Here is a 26,613-nt window from a genome sequence, read left to right on the forward strand (position 1 = left end):
TGGCTACACTACGAGGCGTTTGTGTGCAGAGACAAGGTTCTTGCACCAAAGCATATTTTTATTCAGTCAGTGGCTCGTAAATCGAAAAGTTTGTACAATGACGGGTTCGTACAAGCTTCCACTTCACCTAAACTGAGCTTATTTGTTTAGTTTTTTTTAATATCTATAAAGGACCAGACTTTATACATCTCATTAGATTGTGCAGGTGTACCTAGTGCAGTGTTTTTCAACCTTTTCTGAGCCAAGGCACATTTTATTCATTGAAAAAATCCCGAGGCACACCACCAGCAGAAATCATTGAAAAATTAAACTCAGCAGCCGATATTGACAATTAAAAGTCGTTTTCGCAATTGGTGGATATGAATTCAAACCATAACCAACCATGAATCACTATAGCTCTTGTCTCAAAGTAGGTGTACTGTCACCACCTGTCACATCACGCTGTGACTTATTTGGAGTTTTTTGACGTTTTCCTGTGTGTCGTGTTTTAGTTCTTGTCTTGCGCTCCTATTTCGGTGGCTTTTCCTGTTTTGTTGGTATTTTCCTGAAGCAGTTTCATGTCTTCCTTGAACGCTATTCCCCGCACCTGCTTTGTTTTGGAAATCAAGACAATTTAAGTTGTGTGGACGCTATCCTTCTTTGTGTGAACATTGTTGATTGTCATGTACGGATGTACTTTGTGGACGCCGTCTGCTCATTGCGCTGTAAGTCTTTGCTGTCGTCCAGCATTCTGTTTTTGTTTACTTTGCAGCAAGTTCCATTTAGTTTCGTGTTGCATAGCCATCCCTAAGCTTCAATGCCTTTTTTAGGGGCACTCACCTTTTGTTTATTTTTGGTTTAAGCGTTAGATACCTTTTTACGTACACGCTGCCTCCCGCATATTGTGATCACGACAAACCATGTTCCCGACATCTACAAAGCAATTGGCTACCTTCTGCCACCTACTGATATGGAAGAGTATTACACGGTTACTCTGCCGAGCTCTAGACCGTACAGACACTCAACAATGGCACATTATTTGCGGATTATAATTACTGGTTTGCAAAAAATATTTTAACCCAATTAGGTGAAATTACATAATCTCCCACGGCACACCAGACTGTATTTCACGGCACAGTGGTTGAAAAACACTGACCTAGTGGAATGCGGTGTATACCATTACTTTTCCAGTCATCAAGATTTTCCTTCATGAGAATTTTAATGCGCCATTTCCCTTCCTAACCTTATAGTGTCTCCATCGGGTCTCAACCTTCCTCAGACCTTCCCCACTCCCACCATCACCACCTGCCAAGTACCCCAACCATCCTTCCTCACCCCCTCATGCCCTTTTAGGTAAGAACATGCTGTCATCTTTTTTGTTGTGCATGCACTATGTCAGTGCTTCTCAACCAGGACTTTTTGTGTGGGCACACAGGTTGTTATGCACATTCTGTCATCTAGTGGATGATTATTTAATATTTGTATCGATCCACCCACCTTTGATAACATTTATGAGCTGTAGCTTGCGGTTAGCATATCCTCCTACGAACATGTCCAGCTATTCCTGGTCCTCGAAGGATGATACTAGTAAGAAACTTAGTTTATTAGGAGGCGAGGATTGCTGGCTTATAAGTGGCTTCGCACTGTGGAGGGACTTTAGTCGCTGGCCAGAATGCTACAGTGTGTTGAGGATACGTTCATTAGCTTTTCACTGTCAAATTTACAGACACAGCTAAAATGTGTCATCAGCATGCATTATCACTATCAACTTTATTAACAGGGTATACCCGCAGGGTCTTAAAAAGTTTAGAAAAGTCTTAAATCCAATAATTTGAATTTAAGGCCTTAAAATGTCTAAAATTCTCCTAAAATCTCATAAAAGGTCTTAAATACGATTTTGAAAGGTCTTAAAAATCTATTGACGCAGTGGCCTTGCGGTTAGAGTGTCCGCCCTGAGATGGGTAGGTCGTGAGTTCAAACCCCGGCCAAGTCATACCAAAGCCCATTACCTCCCTGCTTGGCACTCAGCATGAAGGGTTGGAATTGGGGGTTAAATCACCAAAATGATTCCCGAGCGTGGTCACCGCTGCTGCTCACTGCTCCCCTCACATCCCAGCGGGGGGAACAAGGGAATGGGTCAAATGCAGAGGGTAATTTCACCACACCTAGTGTGTGTGTGTGATTATCAGAGGTACTTTAACTTTTTAACTTTTATTTAAAACATGCACAAACTTCAGTCTCGCTTTGAAATGTTTCGATTTTTGAGGACGCTATAATGTAACCACACAGCGGAATTAACTGTGTGGTCAGAAGTTATAGTTTGGCAATTTTTTTATTCTGACTTCCAAACAAATCTTGGTTCACAACAGTGGTGTTTTTAGTTAGGTTAAGTGTTTGGTATTCCAATGTGAAAGAGCTGTGAATAAATTCATATACTTTGCAAGTAATTCTGGGCCTCCAATTTCCGTCAAGTCTTTTGTACTTTTTTGCCTGTATCGATGTGAAATGGGTCTTAAATTGTATTCAATATGGTCTTTAAAAAAGTCTTAAAAAGTATTAAATTTGGCTTGTTGAAACCTGCAGAGACCCTGACTAAAAGCTCTATGGTCGGTCAAAATGTTATCATTAATATCGTCTATTGTCTATACCCTACTTTGTGCGTGTGCATGTGTAAGGACAATAGATTTCAATGTAATCTGAAAACACCTTCTTAAGATTCTACTATGTGTGACTGAAACGTACTGTGGAATGTGAACTAAAAACCTCATCAGTCACAGATTTTCTTCACTTCTTTTCCTGCTCATTTTCCAAACCTTCCTTTTTCCCCTCACCTCCAGCGGCAGAAAGCGTCTTTCCTGGCGTTCTCTCCAACTCTAGAAGGAGCAAAGTAAGACTCCTGTTTTGTATAAAAATATTAACGAGTTGCTTGCATGCTAGCTAACACCATCAAAGCAACACGTTGATTTCTGGGTTTTCGGAGGTCAATCGTCACAAAGGATTTATGAGCTTGTTCAGTAGAGTACGGCTTTGTTTGATTTTTAAAGACCGACAGAACCATTTTACAGTTGTACTGAAAACCTGTTGAGCTGTTCCATCTGCTCCAACTTGTTTGTGCATTTGTGCGTCTTATTGAATTGCTTTAATGACTCTTTCAGAACAGCAGATTGTGTTGCATCAGCACTGGCTCATTAACCTTTTTTCTCCCATCGCAATACAAACACTTTTCAACCATTTAATCTTGTTTCTGTCCTGTTTTGCAGCCATCACTCTATCGGCCTGCCATTTTGTCACAGCTGTGAGCATGTGAGCACGTCACCTGTCCTCCCCCGGCAGCACTTTGGCCTCGCAGGCTGCCCCGACACAAACGTAAGCTGGTCATCACCGGGACTCCTGCAGCTGCTTCAAGAACGAGGTATCTCCGCCTCCTCGTCTCCCCGCCGACATACACACAACATCGCCAGCGCGGAACCCTGGTTCGAGCAGGCCTCATGCACGGGCGGGGAAAAGAACATTTTCAGCTTGAACTTAGTGGAGAAGCTTCAAAGTCTCGGTCTGCACAGGGTGGCGGCCTGGGGGTTGGCGTGTGGTGATGGCAAAGGGAGGGATGCACTGAGACTTCCGCCTAATGCGCTGATCACATGACACCATACTTTTGATTTGTTCTTTATGGTTTTCTACAATCATGGCAATATGTACACTCTTTCCGCTTTATTGTGAGCATAGTCTCTTTTTAGAAAAAAAAAATCAAAAACTTTTTTATACTGGTTAAAAAATGTGTGTGTAGTAATGAATGTAAATTATCATGCAGTAACTTAATACCGTCCATCCTTTAAATGCACTGAAACACACACTGCTCTTCCTGCTGCCTGTATGATGTTTGATCATTTTGTCCCATGTACATAAAAAGATCTAAGCAAGAAAGCAGTGCAATGATCGCACTAAATCATGTCATTAATGGTATTAATAATCACTTGTTTTCACACTAATGTGCTTTCAGATTCTTATGTTTTACTGCTCGGCGTCCAAAAATCTAAACAAAAAAATGTTGCACCAAGTCAACAAATGTGAAGATATTAAAAATAAAAAATAAAAAAAACTTGGACAAAATAGCTCATGTGTAGTAACAAGGCATGGGATATTGTAGATTTCAGAGGGAATAAAATGTTTAATCACTTTAAGGTGCACGGTTTGTTTGTATTTGCATTAGCTGTACAGTGAATTGTTCCACCTGTAAATAAAATGTGAACATTTTGGCTTTGTCACACTTTCATCAAACTCTCTACAGCAGGCGTACTTTGCGAGAAGACTTTATTCAGGATATTTAAGATTCAAGTGAGTGTGGTCGATCAAAAGCACTGGAGCAGCCACGACTGTGCTGGTCAGCTTCATTCTGCATCTCTGCGTCCGAAATCCAACCAGCCCCGGTAGTCGTGGTCCAACATGCAGTCCGAGCTCACCATCTCTGTGAACAGGGCATTCCTACATGAACCACTCGTACATCTTTTGGTGTTCCCTCCAGAGACTCAGGAAAACTACATTTCTTTAATAAATATCTGGGGTGAAAACCACCATAGTCTCAGGCCATTCAATTGATCGCAACTGGACTATTTGGTTTGTCTTAGAAGACGTTTTGCCTTCATCAGTTAATGCTTATAGACTTAAATTGCTCGGATCTAGTCTTATACTTAGATTTGTAAGATCTAAACTAGGGGCTGGTGCCATTTATACTCCAATACCAGGAGGGTGTTCCTTGGCAAGGATGGTTTCGCCCCATTGTAGTGAGAAAAACAACTGTTGAGATGCAAACAAGCAACCCTACTGTCAATGCCAACGACAGTCAACACCACCATAGTTTACATCAACCGTCAAGTCATCGTGTCCAATATGGCTGCAACTAACAATTATTTTAATAGTCATCTATTCACCGATCATTTTTTTGATTAGTCTATTATTGCTTATGATCTGCTGTGCACGTTTAGGTTTGACATTGAGTCCGCTACTTGATTTGAACTCATTTTTAAAATGTACATTTCATTCAAAATAAACATAAATTACTGTGAAATGAACAGTGTTATTTTATTACACAAAATATATATCAACGTAAAAAGTAAATCATCGTACCTAAAGTGCAAGCTGTCCTGTAAACATGGCATTCAGTGTAAAAAAGTATTTTTATCCAATAATTTTAGGATTATTGACCTGCAATTATTTACCAAACAGAATACAAATGTAAACATGAACATTTGTGACAGTCTATTAATGTAAACTTGTTGACATTAGCAAATATTTGTCTTTTCATTTTTATAATTGACGCTGTTGATTATGTCGACTAATCGTTGCTGTCCTAATGTCCACTACAGAGGACTTTGGGAGAATGATTATGTTAACGAAACTATATCAAACCCTTAAAATTAAACAGTTGTGCTTAACAAAACACCCCAGATCCCAAAATGGCCAAACCATTTAATTGGACGAACCCTAATAATTCACATGTCTTAGAAACAAGGGTATGAGCCAATTGTGCTTTTTTTTTTTTTTAAAAGATTGTGCAATGCATTGATTAATCACAAAAAATATAGCATTAATATACATATACGCAGATTAATCACGCAAACTGTTTTGACCCCACAAGCTCCTTTACCTTAACTGCGGATGTAAAACATTTTTTAATTGCTAGATTACATTCTGACAATAAAATTGCATTGTCTAAATATCGGGATCTTTTTTTGCAAGCAAGTGATAAAACCTGTGATAAATCATGATTAATCCAAATTCAAAAGTGTGATTATTCTAATTCAAAAAAATCATTTGACAGCACCAGTATAAGAACAATGCGACTATTTCATGCATTTGCTAATTTAACGCTAAAAACTCAGTCCTGTTACTTTCAGTCCTGTTACTTTTTAAAGAACTCAAAAATGTCACTTGAAAATAAACACTGCCTAAACTTACGATACAACTTTTTTGATCAGATAAATGATGTACATTCATTGAAAACATTTAATAAAATTGGATTCGTCTCCAAATATTGGTATTTGTTTTAGTTTATTTAAATTAGGCCAGCAAGTAATAGCCTGTAATGAATCATGATTAATCCAAATTCAAAAGTGTGATTCATGTAATAAAAAAAAAAACATTTGACAGCACTAGCATAAGAACTATGTAACTATTTCATGCAATTTCTAATTATATGCTAAAAACTCACTCCTGTTACTTTCAGTCCTGTTACTTAATAAATCAGGATTAATCCACATTCAAAAGTGTGATTAATCTAATTAAAAAAAATTTTTTTTGACAGCACCCATATAAGAACTATGTGACTATTTCATGCATCTGCTAATTCTATGCTAAAAACTCAGTCCTGTTACTCTTTTAAAAAACTCAACATTTCACTTTAAAGTAAACACTTCCTAAAATTACGATAAAACTTTTTTGATCCGATAAATGATGTACATTCAATAAAAACATTTAATAACATTGGCTTTGTCTCCAAATATTGTGGTCTTTTTTTTTTTAGTTTATTTAAGTTCAAATTCAAAAGTGTGATTCATCTGAATAAAAAAATGTAATCACATGACATCAGTAGTTTTTTGTTAATATTTTAGGTACCTGGAAGTGATTAATTAGATTCACATGCATTCATCTCTTCATGGAAAACAATGTTTCAGTTTTGGTCTGGCTCTTTTTTTTTTTTTGTTTAAACTTTTTAAAACAGATTACTAACAAAAACAGCGCGTCTTTCAGAAGTCTTCCCATGCACTTTACGTCGAACTGAATATGCAAAACGTTCACGCCTCAAAACCACAGCATACCTGAAATGGCTTGCATGATTTGTTTAGTGATAATCTCTCGCTCATTCTCCGTAAGGTGTGTCCGTCTCGCAACACGCAGAGACGTCTGCCTGTCAGCCGAGTCTCTCGCTGCCGAGTCTCTCGTTGCCGAGTCTCTCGCTGCCTCCCCCCTCGCCTGAATCTGCTGCACCGTTCTGCTCTGAGCCTCAGCTGCACAGGCGAGCAGCAGCAGCACCAGTGCAAACGCTGCCATCCTGTTCCAACCCATCATTGATCTCCTCTCATGATGCTCAGCTTTGCCCCTTTTTTATAATACCCTCTTAGCTGGAAATGGTCAAATATCAATACACGCTGAAGCTTTTGATTGATTCGGCGACAGGCGAACTAGGAGGATGTACGTCAAGGAAGCAACGCTTGACTGATTATGTTGAGTGAAAAAGCTTTTTGCAGTAAAACAAGTCAATGTGTTTACACATGCAATCCAATAGTTCCTTAGAGTATTGTAACACGAACAATCCCTCTATTGAAGCTTTTGGTTACAAGGGTGGAACCCCCCCAACTGTATTTCTGTTGGGCTTTTATTATGATATTGTCTGAGTCTCTCCAAGCACCATTCCACCAAATCAGTGCCGTTTGGTTATTGTAACTCAAAATAAAAGAAAATGTTTGTCTTTTTTCCAGATTTAAATCTGATAATACACATAATGAACAGCTCTAAACGTGAATTGGCCCATATGAAGCAACTTTGTTTCATTTTTCTACGAGGTTCCAAAGCCAAAGATGTCTCATTTAAGTAACATTTACTGAAAGTAACTGGAGTGAGTTTTTGGCATGCAAATTAGAAAATACATGATATAGCATGGACGTTTGTGCACGGAAAGTAATACTGTTGGAATTGGTCCGCTTGTTAGCATAAAACTGCCAATAAAAGTTAAAAATATCGTCAGACTTTGTGTGATTTCTTCTGGAGGCTACAATTCATGATATTATTTTAATTAGTTTTCACGTAAAAACATTTATTTTTAAAGTGCAACGGCTATAATTTTGCTGTGGCGGTGCGCCACGATTAATTACATTAAGGTGAAACCCTGGGAGCATGTATGGTCAAAATAAATTGTTTGAGTTGTACATATTAATGCAATAAAAATAAAAAAAAATAGAACAAAGTAGCAAGAAACACGTCAATAATGAATAAAGCAAAACATGTTCTAGACCAAAAATCACTTCATATTCTTAACTGCTCGCTAGTGTTACCATATCTGAGTTATTGTGTAGAAATATGGGGAAACAATTACAAATGTGCACCTCATTCATTAACGGTGTTACAAAAAAGATGAGTTAGAATAATACATAATGTTGGATATAGAGAACATGCAAACCTTTTATTTTTTTAATCAAAAATATTGAAATTCAACGATTTGGTGCATTTGCGAACATCTAAAATGATGTACAAAGCAAACTATAACCTGCTACCCAAGAATGTACAACAATTCTTCTCAACAAAAGAGGAGAAATATAACCTTAGAGGAAAATGTAATTTAAAACATTTGTACGCTCGTACAACACTTAAAACCTTCAGTATATAAGTACGTGGAGTTAAATTATGGAATGGATTAACCAAAGAAATAAAACGAAGCATCAATATAATTCAGTCTAAGAGACTGTTCAAACTAAAAGTGTTCACAAAGTACACAGAACAAGAATTATGATGAACATCTTGAACCCTTTTTTTCTTTTGAGATAAAGATTATTTATGTATTTAATATTTGTTAACCTATTATGGTAGCTTTTTCATTTATTTATTTATTCACTGTTCTGTTACAGAGAACAAGGAAATGGGATCAAATTGATATGGAATGAAAAGGGGTAGGATTAAATAAGATCTGCTTCTTCTTACTCCTTTTCGGACGTGCTGTAATGAAACAACTGGAAATGTGTGATGCATTACATTGTATCGTATGCATGTTCCAAATAAACTGAAACTGAACTGAACTGAAAAAAATAATATTTTGTGATTGATCACCTGAGTTAAATCATTATTTTTGGCAGCCCTATATTTTCACTAATAGCATGTTGACGTTAAGTACATTACATTCATTTAACAATATATTTTTTTAAGTAAACAACATCAGCAAAAATATTCAGGTAACATGACATTGTTGACACTTGGCCCCTAAAAACATTAGTGTTTGTATAAGTGATAACAATTCAGCAATTAATGTGTCCGCTTGCAAAACATACCTCCTTGTCAGAGATTGGTATCTCATCATGTCATGTAGGCAAGGCACAGATAACAAACACATGCACACACCCATTTCTGAAAAATGTTGTTGAAAGGTTGAACTTTTCACAAAGTGCACCAATGCTTAAATTGTTATCTTACTTTATCCCGCTGGATAATCTTTACTTACTATAAATTATTTGCCGCAGTATTAATCTGGGCCTTCAATCTCATCTCGTAAATGTGGTTTTAATGCAAAGTACAACGTGTTTGTGGATAGAATTGAAGTGATATGTCAAACTTTCTCTTCGAGGGTGTGTCTTGCTAAAGACAAACTGTACTTTTCCGATTATTGTCAAATAAATACACTTTTATTGCTTTTACTTTTCCAGTAAACCGGGTGTGAATTAACATATCCTGTACGTGTGTGTGTGTGTGTGTTATGTGTCAACAATTGATTTTCATCAATTTGCTTTGTAAAATCAAACAACTGACTACAATCAATCGATAGAAAAGCAATTAAGAACCTGTTTGTTGTGATAAAAAAACAGGCTAATCTACAGTATGTTGTAAAAAGTGATTACTGTGACACATGTTTGCATTTGACACAATGGAAGGGTTTTTTTCTACAGAAAGGTGATGAAAAGTATCTTAAGCTCTCCTGAGGCAGCGTTCAATTGTGATGGAAGATTGACACTTACTGTAGTGCAGAGGCATTAAAGTGGGTGCGACAAAGTTTGGCACCTCAATGTAACTTCCTCAATCATTTGACCTGCAAGTCAGTGCGGATGCAGACTGCAGTGAGGTTCATGGCTGTGTGCAAAAGGTGGCTAAAAAGGTGCAATAGTGCACTTGTGACATATTAATTTATGCAGCTTCAACTATGACTTCATCTAAAAATAGACATTTATATTTATTTCTAACAAGAATTTTTTTTCCATTGACTGCTGACTGGATCAAGGTTGATATACAGTCGTGATCAAAAATGTACATACACTTGTAAAGAACATAATGTCATGGCTGTATTGAGTTTCCAATCATTTCAACTCTTATTTTTTAGTGATAGAGTGATTGGAGCACATACTTGTTGGTCACAAAAACATTCATGAAGTTTGGTTCTTTTATGAATTTATTATGGGTCTAATGAAAATGTGACCGAATCTGCTGGGTCAAAAGTATACATACAGCAATGTTAATATTGCTGTATGTATACTATTGAGCTGTTAATAAACAGCTCAATTTTTGTTTCATCTGACATCACATGGACAAAGATAAGACCTTCTGAAGGAAAGTTCTGTGGTCAGATGAAACGAAAATTGAGCTGTTTGGCCACAATACCAGCAATATGTTGGGAGGAAAAAAAGGTGAGGCCTTTAATCCTAGGAACACCACACCTACTGTCAAGCATGGTGGTGGTAGTATTATGCTCTGGGCCTGTTTTTCTGCCAATGGAACTGGTGCTTTACAGAGAGTAAATGGGACAATGAAAAAGGAGGATTACCTCCAAATTCTACAGGACAACCTAAAATCATCAGCCCGGAGTTTGGGTCTTGGGCGCAGTTGGGTGTGCCAAAAGGACAATGACCCCAAACACACGTTAAAAGTGGTAAAGGAATGGCTAAATCAGGCTACAGTTAATGTTTTAGAATGGCCTTCCCAAAGTCCTGACTTAAACGTGTAAACAATGCTGAAGAAACAAGTCCATGTCAGAAAACCAACACATTTAGCTGAACTGCACCAACGTTGTCAAGAGGAGTGGTCAAATATTCAACCAGAAGCTTGTGGGTGGCTACCAGAAGCGCCTTATTGCAGTGAAACTTGCCAAGGGACATGTAACCAAATATTAACATTGCTGTATGTATACTTTTGACCCAGCAGATTTGGTCACATTTTCAGTAGACCCATAATAAATTCATAAAAGAACCAAACTTCATGAATGTTTTTTGTGACCAACAAGTATGTGCTCTAATCACTCTATCACAAAAAAATATGAGTTGTAGAAATTATTGGAAACTTAAGACAGCCATGACATTATGTTCTTTACAAGTGTATGTAAACTTTTGACCACGACTGTATGTGTGCAAAAGGTAGCTAAAAGGGTGGGAAAATGCAGTATGGACATTACAATATTCTGTATGCAGCAGCATGGTGATTAAGGGCTATATAAGTAAACTTTGATTGATTGATTGATTGATCAACTGTGAAGTCAACTAATGTGCGAAAATGGAAAAATAGATATATCATGTATTTTTGGTCAACAAGACATTTTTCAGCCTGCATGCAGAAAGGAGCAGGGTTAATCGCTGTGTGCAAAATGTATTTAAAGTGTGCAAAAACGCAGTATTGATTTATTAATGTTTGCAGCATCAAGTGTGACTGCAATTACCATGTGCAAAAATGGAAAAAAGTGTATTTTTGACAAACAAGATAAATGTATTATTTATTGTTTTAGTATAGTATAATAATTATTTTGAAGGGTTAGTGTAAGTGTTCCAAACAAATGCTTCATGTTGTTGTAGTTTGCATACAAGCTTCTGCTGTTGAAATAAATGACAGTTTGTAGTTGGAGTTATGGTTGCTCACGATCCATAATGGAATTTAAATTTGTATCCTTGTATCATTCTCCAATTTTACACCTTCATCTTCTATGTTGCAAAAGGTTTTCAGTTCCACATTTTCCTGTTCAGCAATCTTGTTTGTTGCTTCAATAATGTCCATAAGTGTAGATGAATGTGCTCTTATATCCAGGTATTCTTCTTCAGTAATCCCTCGGAATGTTGTAGTGTTGATGTCGAATGTAGACAATGGTTTTCCATCTAGACTCCGTTATTGTTGTTCTGCCAACAGAACTAAATATTTCCACTTGCCAGAACACCGTTTTCCTTGGCAAGACTAAGCGGAGTTCTTTTGGCTGATGCTTTTAAGAAAAAGTGATGAGGTATAATAATGATAATAATATGTGATTCGATTGAATGATGAATCTGTAATTATTATCTGTGATGTATAACTCTGTACATTACACAATGAGAGAAATAACTGTGGTTTTCCTTTATCCTAATAACAATAAGAAGTGTTTATTTTTCTTGAGTATTTCATCAGCTGGTACTTGGTATTTCGGCAGGGAATTCTTATGGGACACACATTTAATTACACAACTATAAGTGTGTGTACTCATGAATAAAACTTTGTTTTACAGTACCTAGTCAGAAAATTATTGCTATACCGACTTAAATACATACCTACAGGTAATATGACATTACAAAGGAGTATTCTCAGGATAAATTACTTCTACAAAATACATTTTTGATTAAAAATGTGCTTTATTTAGTTGTTGTTTTTTAGGTTAACACAAGTATATAAAGTTAATGACAGAAAAAATCAAGAGCAATATTTTAATTGGTGGTGCTTAGAAAAGCAGCATCTTGAAAAGTCAAATCATTTTTGAAAGGTAGTCATGTAAATATTTGTCGTCCAACCAGCCAGACTACACGTTCAATGTGAACTCAAATAGACATTAATCTTTCTAACAAATTCTGGGTCTGGTTATCAGAGGCAGCCATCAAGCCGCTCAACTAGATATTCAAGTTTTCAAAGGCCGTGCCATGCCGTTGTACACACCTGCTATGTGAAAAAAAACCTAAAAGATTATACGCGTGCCAAACATTGCTGTGGTGTCTCCAGGGACACCGGCACGCTGCTATAAAAATATCCACTTGAGTGAGCCGCAATCACTCCTCGCTGACTACCTTCAGCCTCCACGTCTCATCATGTCTCTCATCCTCGGCCGCCAGGGCAGCAGCGCCCGCAGCATGTCCTCCGCCAGCGCCATGAGCATGAGCGGAGGCCTGCAGCTGATCGGGGGCAGCCAGTCTCGCATCCCCAGCATCGTCTACCAGAGCGGCCGCGCGCCCAGTGTGTACGCCGGCGCCGGTGGAACCGGAACCCGCATCTCTCAGGCCAGCAACTTCAGCAGCTATGGCGGGGGCCAATACGGCGACTTCATGGCAGTCAGCGAGAAGTCCACCATGCAGAACCTCAACGACCGCTTGGCCACCTACCTGGATAAAGTAAGAGGATGCAACTGTCCTTTTTCTTCTGTTTTTATACCTAATAACTTTATTTTACTAACTGTTATTATGGTTATAGACACAAAGGGGCTTTAACAGCATTGTTAAATCAATATTTCCCTGTATTGTGTACTCCGGGGGTCCCCAAAATCCCTAGTAAAAACTTTTTTTTTTTTTAAATCTGTTTTTTCTAATCTATTTTTTACCACTTGTTGCTCTCAGGGTTTCCTAACTACTCAGGCAAATCCTATTGTCTAAACATGCAGTTCCCCATCGATAACGTGACATGTGCACGCTCTTTCAGTCAATTAGTGCGTGAGGAATATATATATACATACATATATGTATATGTATACATATATATATATATATATATATATATATATATATATATATATATATATATATATATATATATATATATATATATATATATATGTATATGTATATATATATATATATATATATATATATATGTATATATATATATATATATATATATATATATATGTATATGTATATATATGTATGTGTATGTGTGTATATATATATGTATATATGTATATATATGTATGTGTATGTGTGTGTGTATATATATATATGTGTAGATATGTGCGTATATGTATGTATATGTATATATGTGTATATATGTAAATATATATATGTGTATATATACATGTGTGTATATATATGTGTATATATATATATATATATATATATATATGTATGTATATATGTGTATATATGTATATATATATGTGTATATATACATGTGTGTATATATATGTGTATATATATATATATATATATATATGTATATATATATATATATATATATATATATATGTGTGTGTATATATACATGTGTGTATATATATGTGTGTATATATATATATGTGTGTATATAAGTGTACATATATATATGTGTGTATATATATATGTGTATATACTGTATATATGTATGTGTATATACTGTGTGTATATATACATGTGTATATATATATATATATATATATATATATATGTATATATGTATATATATGTATGTATATATATGTATATATATGTATGTGTATATATATATATATGTGTATATATATGTATGTGTATATATATATATATATATATATATATATATATATATATATATATATATATATATATATATATATATATATATATAATATACAGTACAGGCCAAAAGTTTGGACACACCTTCTCATTCAATGTGTTTTCTTTATTTTCATTAATATGACTAGATTGTCGCTGAAGGCATCAAAACATGATGAACACATGTGGAGTTATGTACTTAACACAAAAAGGTGAAATAACTAAAAACATGTTTTATATTGTAGTTTCTTCAAAATAGCCAACCTTTGCTCTGATTACTTTTTTGCACACTCTTGGCCTTCTCTCGTTGAGTTTCAAGAGGTAGTCACCTGAAATGGTTTTCACTTCACAGGTGTCATAGTTTTGATGCCGTCAGTGACAATCTACAATGTAAAAGTCATTAAAATAGAGAAAATGCCTGTACTGTGTGTATATGTATGTATGTATGTATGTATGTATACATATATATGTATATATATGTATACATATAAATATATGTATATATATGTATGTATATGTATATATGTATGTATATGTATACATATAAATATATGTATATATGTATGTATATATGTATGTATATGTATATATGTATGTATATGTATACATATAAATATATGTATATATGTATGTATATATATGTATGTATATATATATATATATATATATATATATATATATGTATGTATGTATGTATGTATGTATGTATGTATGTATGTATGTATGTATGTATGTATGTATGTATGTGTATATGTATATATATATGTATGTACTGTCTGTATATATATATATATATATATATATATATATATGTATGTATGTATATGTATGTACATATGTATGTATGTGCATATATGTATGTACTGTCTGTATATATATATGTATGTATATATGTATGTATGTATATATATTAGAGATATACATACAATTATAAATGCTTTAAAATGTAATATCGGAAATTATCGGTATCGTTTTTTTTATTATCGGTATCGGTTTTTATTTTTTTTATTAAATCAACATAAAAAACACAAGATACACATACAATTAGTGCACCAACCCAAAAAACCTCCCTCCCCCATTTACACTCATTCACACAAAAGGGTTGTTTCTTTCTGTTATTAATATTCTGGGTCCCACATTATATATCAATATATATCAATACAGTCTGCAAGGGATACAGTCCGTAAGCACACATGATTGTGCGTGCTGCTGGTCCACTAATAGTACTAACCTTTAACAGTTAATTTTACTCATTTTCATTAATTACTAGTTTTTATGTAACTGTTTTTATATTGTTTTACTTCATTTTTTATTCAAGAAAATGTTTTTAATTTATTTATCGTATTTTATTTTATTAATTTTTTAAAAAAGGACCTTATCTTCACCATACCTGGTTGTCCAAATTAGGCATAATAATGTGTTAATTCCACGACTGTATATATCGGTATCGGTTGATTTCGGTATCGGTTGATATCGGTATCGGTAATTAAAGAGTTGGACAAATCGGAATATCGGATATTGGCAAAAAGCCATTATCGGACATCCCTAATATATATGTATGTATAAATATGTATGTATACATATTTATGTATGTATACATATTAATGTATGTATACATATTTATGTATATATACATATGTATGTATGTATACATATTTATGTATATATATATGTATAGATATATATATGTATGTATATATGTAAATATATGTATGTGTATATATATATATATATATATATATATATATATATATATATATATATATATATATATATATATACATATATATATATATATATATATATATATATATATATATATATATATATATATATATATATATATATACATATATATATATATATATATATATATGTATATATATATATATACACACAGTCGTGCTCATAAGTTTACATACCCTGGGAGAATTTATGATTTCTTGGCCATTCTTCAGAGAATATGAATGATAACACAAAAACCTTTCTTCCACTCATGCTTAATGGTTGTGTGAAGCTATTGGCAAACAACTGTGTTTACTCTTTTTAAATCAACATGACAAAAGAAAGTACCCAAATGACCCTGATCAAAAGTTTACATACCCCAGTGACTTTGATCTGATAACATGCACAAAAGTTGACACAAACAGGTTTGAATGGCTAATCAAGGTTCCAATCCTCACCATATCATGTTTGTTTGTAATTAATGTGTGTGTATAAAAGGTCAGTGAGTTTCTGGGCTTCTGACAGACCATTGCATCTTTCATCCAGTGCTGCACAGATGTTTCTGCATTCTGAGTCTGGGGAAGGCAAAATAATTGTCAAAGGATCTGCGAGAAAAGGTAATTGAACTGCATTAAACTGGAAAGGGGTATAAAAAGATATCCAAGGAATTGAGAATGCCAATCAACAGTGTTGAAACGCTGATTAAGAAGTGGAAAATTAGGGATTCAGGTAGACCAGCAAAGATTTCAGCTACAACTGCCAGGAAATTTTTTCGAGATGGAAAGAAAAGTCCATAAATAACTTCAGCTGAAATACGGGACTATCTGAAAAATTGTGGTGTGGCTGTTTCAAGATGCACAATAAGGAGGCCCTTGAAGAAAAATGGGCTGCATGGTCGAGTCGCCAGAAGAAAGCCATCACTCCAAATGACTTTGTTCCAGAAGTTTTGAGGCTTGTCTCTGTGCTGTTTGGCTTAATGTAAGCGGGATACTTTGTGACATTTGCGCAGAAATTTCTTTCTTCTGGCGACTCGACCATGCAGCCCATTTTTCTTCAAGTGCCTCCTTATTGTGCATCTTGAAACAGCCACGCCACAATTTTTCAGAGAGTCCTGTATTTCAGCTGAAGTTATTTGTGGATTTTTTTTTGCATCTCGAACAATTTTCCCTGGCTGTTGTGGCTGAAGTCTTTGCTGGTCTACCTGAATCCCTTACATATATATATATATATATATATATATATATATATATATATATATATATATATATATATATATATATATATATATATATTTATGTATGTATATATATATATATATATATATATATATATATATATATATATATATTTATGTATGTATATATATGTGTATATATATACACATATATATATATATATGTGTGTATATATATACATACATATATATGTGTGTGTATTTATATATATATATATATGTGTATGTATATATATATATATGTGTATGTATATATATATATGTGTATGTATATATGTGTGTGTATATATGTATATATATGTGTGTGTATGTATATATATATATATGTGTATGTATATATATATATATATGTGTATGTATATATATATATGTGTATGTATATATGTGTGTGTATATATATATATATATGTATATGTATAGTCAAGGTTTCTGTGGTTTATCCGTTATACAGTGCTTAATACCAGGGTAGAGCGGAATATTCGTTAGGTCAGGAAAAAACACGGAGGCTATTTCATCCCTACAAGCCTGTTTCGCAGGTTTCACTGCTCTTCAGGGGATCCCCTGAAGTCCCAAGTCCAGCCAAAAATTTTTTAACCCAATGCGGCCCCCCTAGTCAAAAAGTTTGGGGACCCCTGGTTTACTCCATGTTTGGCTGGGATACAAAGTGCACATTTGCTGACGGAAATAGTGTATGCACACAAGAATATGTCAGCAAACATTGTATTCGTGCAGCTAATTGTTTTGCAGACTCTGTTCAGTGTGGAATTCGGTTTGTCAACGCACTCATAAAAGGAGGCGCCGGGACTAATGACTCGATGACTGGGCTGGGATGAGCTGACATTGTCATTGTGTGTGCAGGTGCGCTCTTTGGAGGCTGCCAACAGCAAGTTGGAGATGCAGATCAGAGAGTTCTACAGTAGGATGTCTCCCACCACCAGAGACTGGTCCGCCTACTTCGCCACCATCGCCGACCTGCGAGCTCAGGTGTGGCTCGATCACGCCTAACGTGTCCAAGTATTCCCGCTATGCATCAAACAAGAATCAAAGGCAGGGTCTTTACTAATTACACTCCATTACAACTCATTAAGAACCGGTTGGCTTTGGGAGTGGCCTTTGCATATTTAAGCAGCTTACTTTCACACGAGTGTCTCTTTAAAACACCAGCAGCACAAAAAGTCTGCAAGTGTAAATCACATGACACATCAGTAGTCATGACATACTCATATGACCTTTTCCACCGAGGAGAAACATCCTGAAAAATGAAAGGACGCAGGTGTTATTTTAAAAAATATATATATATTAACGCCAGAAGCCATCTAAAGTGCTTAACACATGTAAAACGAGTACATAATGTGCATGGCGAATGCTCGAGGCCATAGAACGCCAGTCATCTTATCCAGGCAAATATTCAATGGAATTTGTAATTGTGACACATATTGAAATATTGTTGTTCAATGCCAATGTGGTTTTAGTTTATCTGGAAGATGTAGCGATGTAATACATCACCTGTTGACAGTTTCACAATTCAAAATGTACGAAAGGGAAGAAACTGAGCTTATTTGTTTCACAGCAATAACTAACACTTTTGTTCCCTTCCTGTGTTCAATCTGTAACATAAGTAAATGTAAATAAACATAAATAATACTTATCTTACCAAATATATATATATATACAAATATGTAATTTGTAAAGATTCAATTAAATCTTGAATTTTCCTGAGCCCACTGCAAACTGCATCGTTGATATATTTTCATGCAAACTGATATTTTATGTTCAGGAATACATCTTGATAAAAAAGAATGGAACTATTTATGTTGGGTACAATGTTACATAACACATTAACAGTTGCACAATTCAACATATTCGAAAAGGAGTAGGAAAAAGCAGGTCTTATTTAATCCTAACCCTTCTCTGTTTAACAGCAATAAGACTTTTCTTCACTTCCCGTGTTCAATCTGTAACATAAATAAATAAACATAAATAATATTTTTCTTACCAAATATATATACAAAAATATGTAATTTATAAAGATTCAATTAAATCTTGAATAGAATGAACACGGACCTAAAATAGATGGATAGATAGATAGATAGTACTTTAAATACTGCTTCCGGTTCAATTTGTCATCACACAGATAAACACGCATTTTTGCATTTTGAATGTACATATATTGGATTTTTGGGTTTATCTGGGAAAAATAAAAATCCATAAAAGGAAAACAGCACAAAATCCAATTTGATGGCAATATTTTAATGAAAATCAACCATTTTTTTCTGTTTGTTTTAAAATCTACCATATATACTAAAAATCGAAAAACGGCCCTAATTTTGTTTTTTTGATTTGCGTTTCAGAATTGGAAATAGAATGAACGGAAGGTACACGGACCATCATTGAATAGTTGTCCAACTTTTGCTACAGAAATGGGAATAGAAAAAATGGCCCGAAATTTGTTTTTTGATTTGCATTTCAGAATTGGAAATAGAATGACCGGAAGGTACACGGACCCAATGGCTTTGTTCAAGTTAAAACGTAACTTGATTAAATGAAAATAATAATTAAAAAACTTAACAACTTATACTTCCATTTATATTTTCCATCCATCCATCCATTTCCTACCGCTTGTCCCGTTCGGGGTTGCGGGGGATGCTGGAGCCTATCTCAGCTGCATTCGGGCGGTAGGCGGGGTACACCCTGGACAAGTCGCCACCTCATCACAGGGCCCCATTTATATTTTATTTATTTATATTTTTCATTTTTATTTATTTATTTGTTTATTAATTATTATTTTTTTATTTAACGACAAACATACATTTATCATGCGCACAAAAGTCAAGGCACTTTCAACATAACCAACAATTTACATCAGGTTGAGCAAATCCCGACATCAGCAAAACATGTCAAGGAAAGAAAACAAAAGCAAATACAGATAGAGTATTAAATATTAATAAATAATAATAATAAGAAATATGAAAAAAAAAGACAAAAAGGGCTACCTAAATCACTTTAAATGTTTTTAACAAACATATCAATTTAAGGGCTTTTGTACTCTTAATCATCCTCCAAGATTTGATTGATAATTGTAAACCATTAAGCCAATTACAAAATGTAGGTCTTACTTTCTTAAATCGACATTTATGTAGAAACAATTTTGCCTGGAGCACAATAATGTTGACAAACATTTCTATGTTACCGTCGTTTATAAAAATACCAACTTTGATCTCTTCTATAGAGAACGGGGACATTTCCACACCCTTGTTTCTCTCCGTTTACATTTAAATAGACATTAAAAATGAAAACACACAGAAAAGCCAGACTATAAAAATGGGACCCATTACCTCCCTGCTTGGCACTCAGCATCAAGGGTTGGAATTGGGGGTTAAATCACCAAAAATGATTCCTGGGCGCAGCCGCCGCTGCTGCTCACTGCTCCCCTTCCCTCCCAGGGGGTGATCAAGGGTGATGGGTCAAATGCAGAGAATAATTTCGCCACACCTAGTGTGTGTGTGTGACAATCATTGGTACTTTAACTTTACTTCTACGCATGCGTCCATTTCTGCCCCCCCAAAATAAACAAACAGTGCCATCTAGTGGCGAGTTCCAGTGCTTGCAACTAAAGCAGACTGCCATCTGCTGGACAAGCTGTGCATTGAAGCCAATGTGTGTGCAGATCGCGCGGAGATACGCGGAGAACCAGAGCATCATCCTGCAGATTGACAACGCTCAACTCGCTGCGGACGACTTCAAAATGAAGTAAGTCGACAAGTGACGGCGGCGGTGTGAGGAAGCACATCTTCACACGCTCCCTGGCTGCAGATATGAGATGGAGATGAACACGCGTGGAATGGTGGAGTCTGATTTGATTCGTCTTCGAGGGGTCCGGGAGAACATCGTGTCCGGCATCCGTGACCTTAACATGCTGATCGAGAGCCTGCAGGACCAACTGGCCCAGCTGAAGATGAACCACGAGGAGGTCAACTCAGCACACCTCAGGAGAAGACCTCACATGTTGGTTGGAGATAACAACTTTATTTTTTATTTTTTTTATGTTCAGGAGTTGAAGGCGATGAGGTTGCAATACACGGGTAATGTGAACGTGGAAGTGGACAGCGCGTCTTCTGTGGATCTCTCCAAGATCCTGCAAGACGTGAGGGAGCAGTACGAGGCTCTGGCGCTGAAGAACAAGCAGGAACTGGAGAGATGGTTTCAAGCTAAGGTGAGAACAGGGCTGTCCCAATTGGTTTTTATTCCGTGTAAGAGTGCTTTTTTAGCCAGATTAATCACATTTTTGAATTAATCATGATGAATCAATGAATCATGATGGATCAATTAATTTAATGATGAATCAATTAATCATGATGGATCAATTAATCATGATGATCAATTAATCTTGATGAATCAATTAAACCTGATGGATCAATTAATCTTGATGAATCAATAATCATGATGGATCAATTAATCATGATGAATCAATTAATCATGATGGATCAATTAATCATGATGATCAATCATGATGCATCAATTAATCATGATGAATCAATTAATCATGATGGATCATTTAATCATGATGAATCAATCATGATGGATCAATTAATCATGATGGATCAATTAATCATGAAGAATCAGTTAATCATGATGGATCAATTAATCATGATGAATCACTCCTGATGAATCAATCATGATGAATCAATTAATCACGATGAATCAATTAATTTAATGATTAATCAATTAATCATGATGGATCAATTAATCATGATGGATCAATAATGATGCATCAATTAATCATGATGAATCAATTAATCATGATGGATCAATTAATCATGATGAATCAATCATGATGATCAATTAATCATGATACATCAATTAATCATGATAGATCAATTAATCATGATGAATTAATTAATCATGATGGATCAATTAATCATGAGGAACCAATCATGATTGATCAATTAATCATGATTAATTAATTCATCATGATTGATCAATTAATCATGATGAATCAATCATGATGCATCAATTAATCATGATGAATCAATCATGATGGATCAATTCATCGTAATCAATCAATTAATCATGATGGATCAATTAATCATGAAGAATCAATTAATCATGATGAATCATTCCTGATGAATCAATTAATAATGATGGATCAATTAATCATTATGGATCAATCACGATGGATCAATTAATAATGACGGATCAGTTAATCATGATGGATCAATTGATCATGAAGAATCAATTAATCATGATGGATCAATTAATCATGATGAATCAATCATGATGGATCAATTCATCGTGATCAATCAATTAATCATGATGAATCATTCCTGATGAATCAATTAATAATGATGGATCAATTAATCATTATGGATCAATCACGATGGATCAATTAATAATGACGGATCAGTTAATCATGATGGATCAATTGATCATGAAGAATCAATTAATCATGATGTATCAATTAATCATGATGAATCAATCATGATGGATCAATTCATCGTGATTAATCAATTAATCACGATGGATCAATTAATCATGAATAATCAATTAATCATGATGAATCATTCCTGATGAATCAATTAATAATGATGGATCAATTAATCATGATGGATTAATCACGATGGATCAATTAATAATGACGGATCAGTTAATCATGATGGATCAATTGATTATGAAGAGTCAATTAATCATGATGGATCAATTAATCATGATGAATAATTCCTGATTAATCAATTAATAATGATGTATCAATTAATCATGATGGATCAATCACGATGGATCAATTAATCATGATGGATCAATTGATCATGAAAAATCAATTAATCATGATGGATCAATTAATCATGATGGATTAATATATCATGAAGAATCAATCATGATGAATCATTAATGATGAATCAATTAATAATGATGGATCAATTAATCATGATGGATCAATCACGATGGATCAATTAATAATGACGGATCAGTTAATCATGATGATCAATTGATCATGAAGAATCAATTAATCATGATGGATCAATTAATCATGATGAATCATTCCTGATGAATCAATTAATTATGATGGATCAATTAATCATGATGGGTCAATCACGATGGATCAATTAATAATGATGGATCAATTAATCATGATGGATCAATTGATCATGAAAAATCAATTAATCATGATGAATCAATTAATCATGATGGATCAATTGATCATGAAGAATCAATTAATCATGATGGATCAATTAATCATGATGAATCATTCCTGATGAATCAATCAATTATGATGGATCAATTAATCATGATGGATCAATCACGATGGATCAATTAATAATGATGGATCAATTAATTATGATGGATCAATTAATCATGATGGAATAATTGATCATGAAAAATCAATTAATGATGGATCAATTAATCATGATGGATCAATCACGATGGATCAATTAATAATGACGGATAAGTTAATCATGATGGATCAATTGATCATGAAGATTAAATTAATCATGATGAATCAATTAATCATGATCAATCATTCCTGATGAATCAATTAATAATGATGGATCAATTAATCATGATGGATCAATCACGATGGATCAATTAATAATGATGGATCAATTAATCATGATGGATCAATTGATCATGAAGAATCAATTAATCATGATGAGTCAATAAATCATGATGGATCAATCATGATGGATCAATTAATCATGATGAATCAATTAATCATGATGGATCAATTAATCATTATGGATCAGTCATGATGAATCAATTAATCATGTTGGATCAATTAATCATGATGGATCAATCATGATAAATCAATTAATCACGATGGATCAATTAATCCTGATGAATCAATTAATCATGATGGATCACAGTAAAAAAAAAAAAAAAACGCAATATTTTGATGATTTTATTGTCAGAATTTCATACAGCAGGCGTCTCTTGTGGGCCAAAAAAAGCGCTTCTGATAAACACAATTTTTCTCCTTCACAATAAAATGACACAGCAATGTATCAGTCACATGATTTTTTTTTCTTTTTTCTTAAAGTGACACACACGTTGAGGGACACTTAACGTATGACCCATCCCTCCAATTTTGACTTAATTTTTTTTTTGCGATTTTGACTTTAATAATTAGTAATAACACACTTATTTGTGAGCAATATATAAATAATACAAGACAATGTAAAAATATCAACACAATAATACAATCATGCAGTTTCATGGCACACAATTGAGCAAAAATAATAGTACAAAATAACTAGGCCGATTGCAATACATCACATGTATTAATTTTAAAGTTCCTAATTTATTTATGGTGAGTTCTACTGACAGTTTAACAATACAAACACAATATATATTAGGGGTGTGGGAAAAAATCGATTCGAATTCAAATCGGCATTCTCACTGTGTACGATTCAGTATCGATTCTCATATTTCAAAAATCGATTTTTATATTTTTTATTTTTAATTTTTTTAAATTAATCAATCCAACAAAACAATACACAACAATGAAATCCAATTCCAAAACCAAACCCGACCCAGCAACACTCAGAACTGCAATAAACAGCATTTGAGAGGAGACACAAACACGACACACAACAAAAGTAGTGAAACAAAAATGAATATTATCAACAACAGTATCATTATTAGTTACACTTTCAACATAGCAGTGATTAAAAATCCCTCATTGACATTATCATTATTTATTTATAAAAAAATAAAAATGAACAATAGTGTCACAGTGGCTTACACTTGCATCGCATCTCATAAGCTTGACAACACACTGTGTCCAATATTTTCACAAAGATAAAATAAGTCATATTTTTGGTTCATTTAATAGTTAAAACAAATTTACATTATTGCAATCATTTGATAAAACATTGTCCTTTACAATTGTAAAAGCTTTTTACAAAAAATCTACTACTCTGCTTGCATGTCAGCAGACTGGGGTAGATCCTGCTGAAATCCTATGTATTGAATGAATAGAGAATCGCTTTGAATCGGAAAAATATCGTTTTTGAATCGAGAATCGCGTTGAATCACCCACATCTGCGGTCCTCTCCAAGATTTCTCATTGTCATCCCACTGGGTTGAGTTTTTTCCTTGCCCATATGTGGGATCTGAACCGAGGATGTCGTTGTGGCTTGTGCAGCCCTTTGAGACACTTGTGATTTAGGGCTGTATAAATAAACATTGATTGATGCTAGTATCATATGAAAAGTGGGCCGTGTGACAAGGGGCTGCCAATGCTGTTGATATTTGGAGCGGCCTCTTTCCCCCCCCATTGACAAAGAAATGAAAAGTTGTGTGTCTGTGTGTGTTTGCATAGATGGAATCCCTCCAGTCAGAAATCAAAGGTTTCACCACAGACGTAAAGACCTTCTCCACCCAACTTTCCGAGCTGAAGCGGACTTACCAGAGTTTGGAGATCACATACCAGGGCCTGCTTTCCGAGGTAGGGCGGCCGTCAGTCTGTTTGCTGTCAAGGCGCCGTTGCCGACGCGCTCTTCTTCCTTGGCGCAGATCGAATACCTGCGTCAGAACCTCGCCGACACCAAGTCGCGCTGCAGCACTCAGCTCAACCAGCTGCAGATGATCATCAACGGCCTGGAGGTGGAGCTGCAGCAGCTGAAGGTGTCCATCGAGCAGCAGAAGACGGAATACACGCTGCTGCTGGACATCAAGATGCGGCTGGAGAGGGAGATCGCAGAGTACCGCCGGCTGCTGGACGGCGAATCCTACGAGCAGAAAAAGTGAGACGTGCTCCATGACGTGGGCGAGCATCCGTGCACGATCTCTCATTCTTTCCCCTCTCTCTTTCCAGGCCTCTGGTCATCAGCAAGGTGGTGCACGTGGAAGGTAAGGAAGCGCCGTCTCGCACCGATCGCTGACCCGGCATGTCCTCACGTCCTCGTTGTCCTCCGCAGAGCACAGGCCCGTCGTGGAGAGGAGGGTGAAGACGATCGTGGAGGAGATCATCGACGGGAAGGTGGTGGCCACCAGCGTGGACACTCAAGTACGCTAAAGACGTGTCTGCCCGTCGAGATAGGCCGCATTCAAATGTGCCCAACCAACCAATCGGCTTCTCTTTAACAGGCTGTCCCCTCTTAAGAAAGTTCACTATCAGTTCACTACAATTACGACGCAGCTGTTACAACAAAGATACATTATTGTTTGCTAAAAGTAACAATACATGAACACACCATGAAGTGTGTTTTTGTTTGAAAAGTACTGTTTTGACCCAAAATGAAGAAAAACAACAATAAATGTCTTGCTGCAGGTTTAAAGGCTGTGTTTGTGTGGTTTATATTTGGGAAGAAACAACACAATTAGGCAGCACGGTGGTACAGGGGTTAGTGCGTCTGCCTTGTAATACGAAGGTCCTGGGTGCGATCATGCGCTCGGGGTCTTTCTGTGTGGGGTTTGCATGTTCTCCCCGTGACTGGGTGGGTTCCCTCCGGCTTCCTCCCACCTCCAAAGACATGCACCTGGGGATAG

General features: G+C 35.2%; 3 protein-coding genes across 5 annotated transcripts in view; 2 read left to right on the plus strand and 1 right to left on the minus strand.

Moving 5' to 3' along the window:
- hap1 (huntingtin associated protein 1) overlaps positions 1–4,750 on the plus strand; it is a 28,125-nt gene extending 23,375 nt beyond the window's left edge. The window contains exons 13-15 of one of the 3 annotated variants that reach the window (XM_062033142.1): positions 1,230–1,332; positions 2,817–2,866; positions 3,240–3,388. In XM_062033142.1, the coding sequence (XP_061889126.1) occupies positions 1,230–1,332; positions 2,817–2,856 (143 nt within the window). In that variant the 3' untranslated portion in view covers positions 2,857–2,866; positions 3,240–3,388. Of the gene's footprint in view, positions 1–1,229; positions 1,333–2,816; positions 2,867–3,239 lie in introns of all 3 variants that reach the window. The other 2 variants (XM_062033141.1, XM_062033143.1) reach the window with 2 other exon arrangements.
- Positions 4,365–7,023, minus strand: LOC133639883 (gastrin/cholecystokinin-like peptide). The gene is made up of 2 exons (XM_062033555.1): positions 6,792–7,023; positions 4,365–4,441 (listed from the first exon to the last, which is right to left on the minus strand). Exons 1-2 carry the CDS (start codon positions 7,021–7,023, stop codon positions 4,365–4,367), a joined length of 309 nt encoding a protein of 102 aa, XP_061889539.1.
- Positions 7,024–12,383: 5,360 nt separating this feature from the next.
- LOC133639589 (keratin, type I cytoskeletal 19-like) lies at positions 12,384–26,384 on the plus strand. Its single transcript, XM_062033027.1, has 9 exons — positions 12,384–13,058; positions 17,986–18,111; positions 20,795–20,877; positions 20,941–21,097; positions 21,179–21,340; positions 25,445–25,570; positions 25,639–25,868; positions 25,940–25,974; positions 26,043–26,384. The coding sequence occupies exons 1-9, from the start codon at positions 12,759–12,761 to the stop codon at positions 26,138–26,140; spliced, it is 1,317 nt and encodes a 438-aa protein (XP_061889011.1). The 5' UTR covers positions 12,384–12,758; the 3' UTR covers positions 26,141–26,384.
- The last annotated feature ends 229 nt before the right edge of the window (positions 26,385–26,613 follow it).

The sequence above is a fragment of the Entelurus aequoreus genome, linkage group LG22 (assembly GCF_033978785.1).
Source record: "Entelurus aequoreus isolate RoL-2023_Sb linkage group LG22, RoL_Eaeq_v1.1, whole genome shotgun sequence".
In the NCBI taxonomy this organism is placed as follows: domain Eukaryota; kingdom Metazoa; phylum Chordata; class Actinopteri; order Syngnathiformes; family Syngnathidae; genus Entelurus; species Entelurus aequoreus.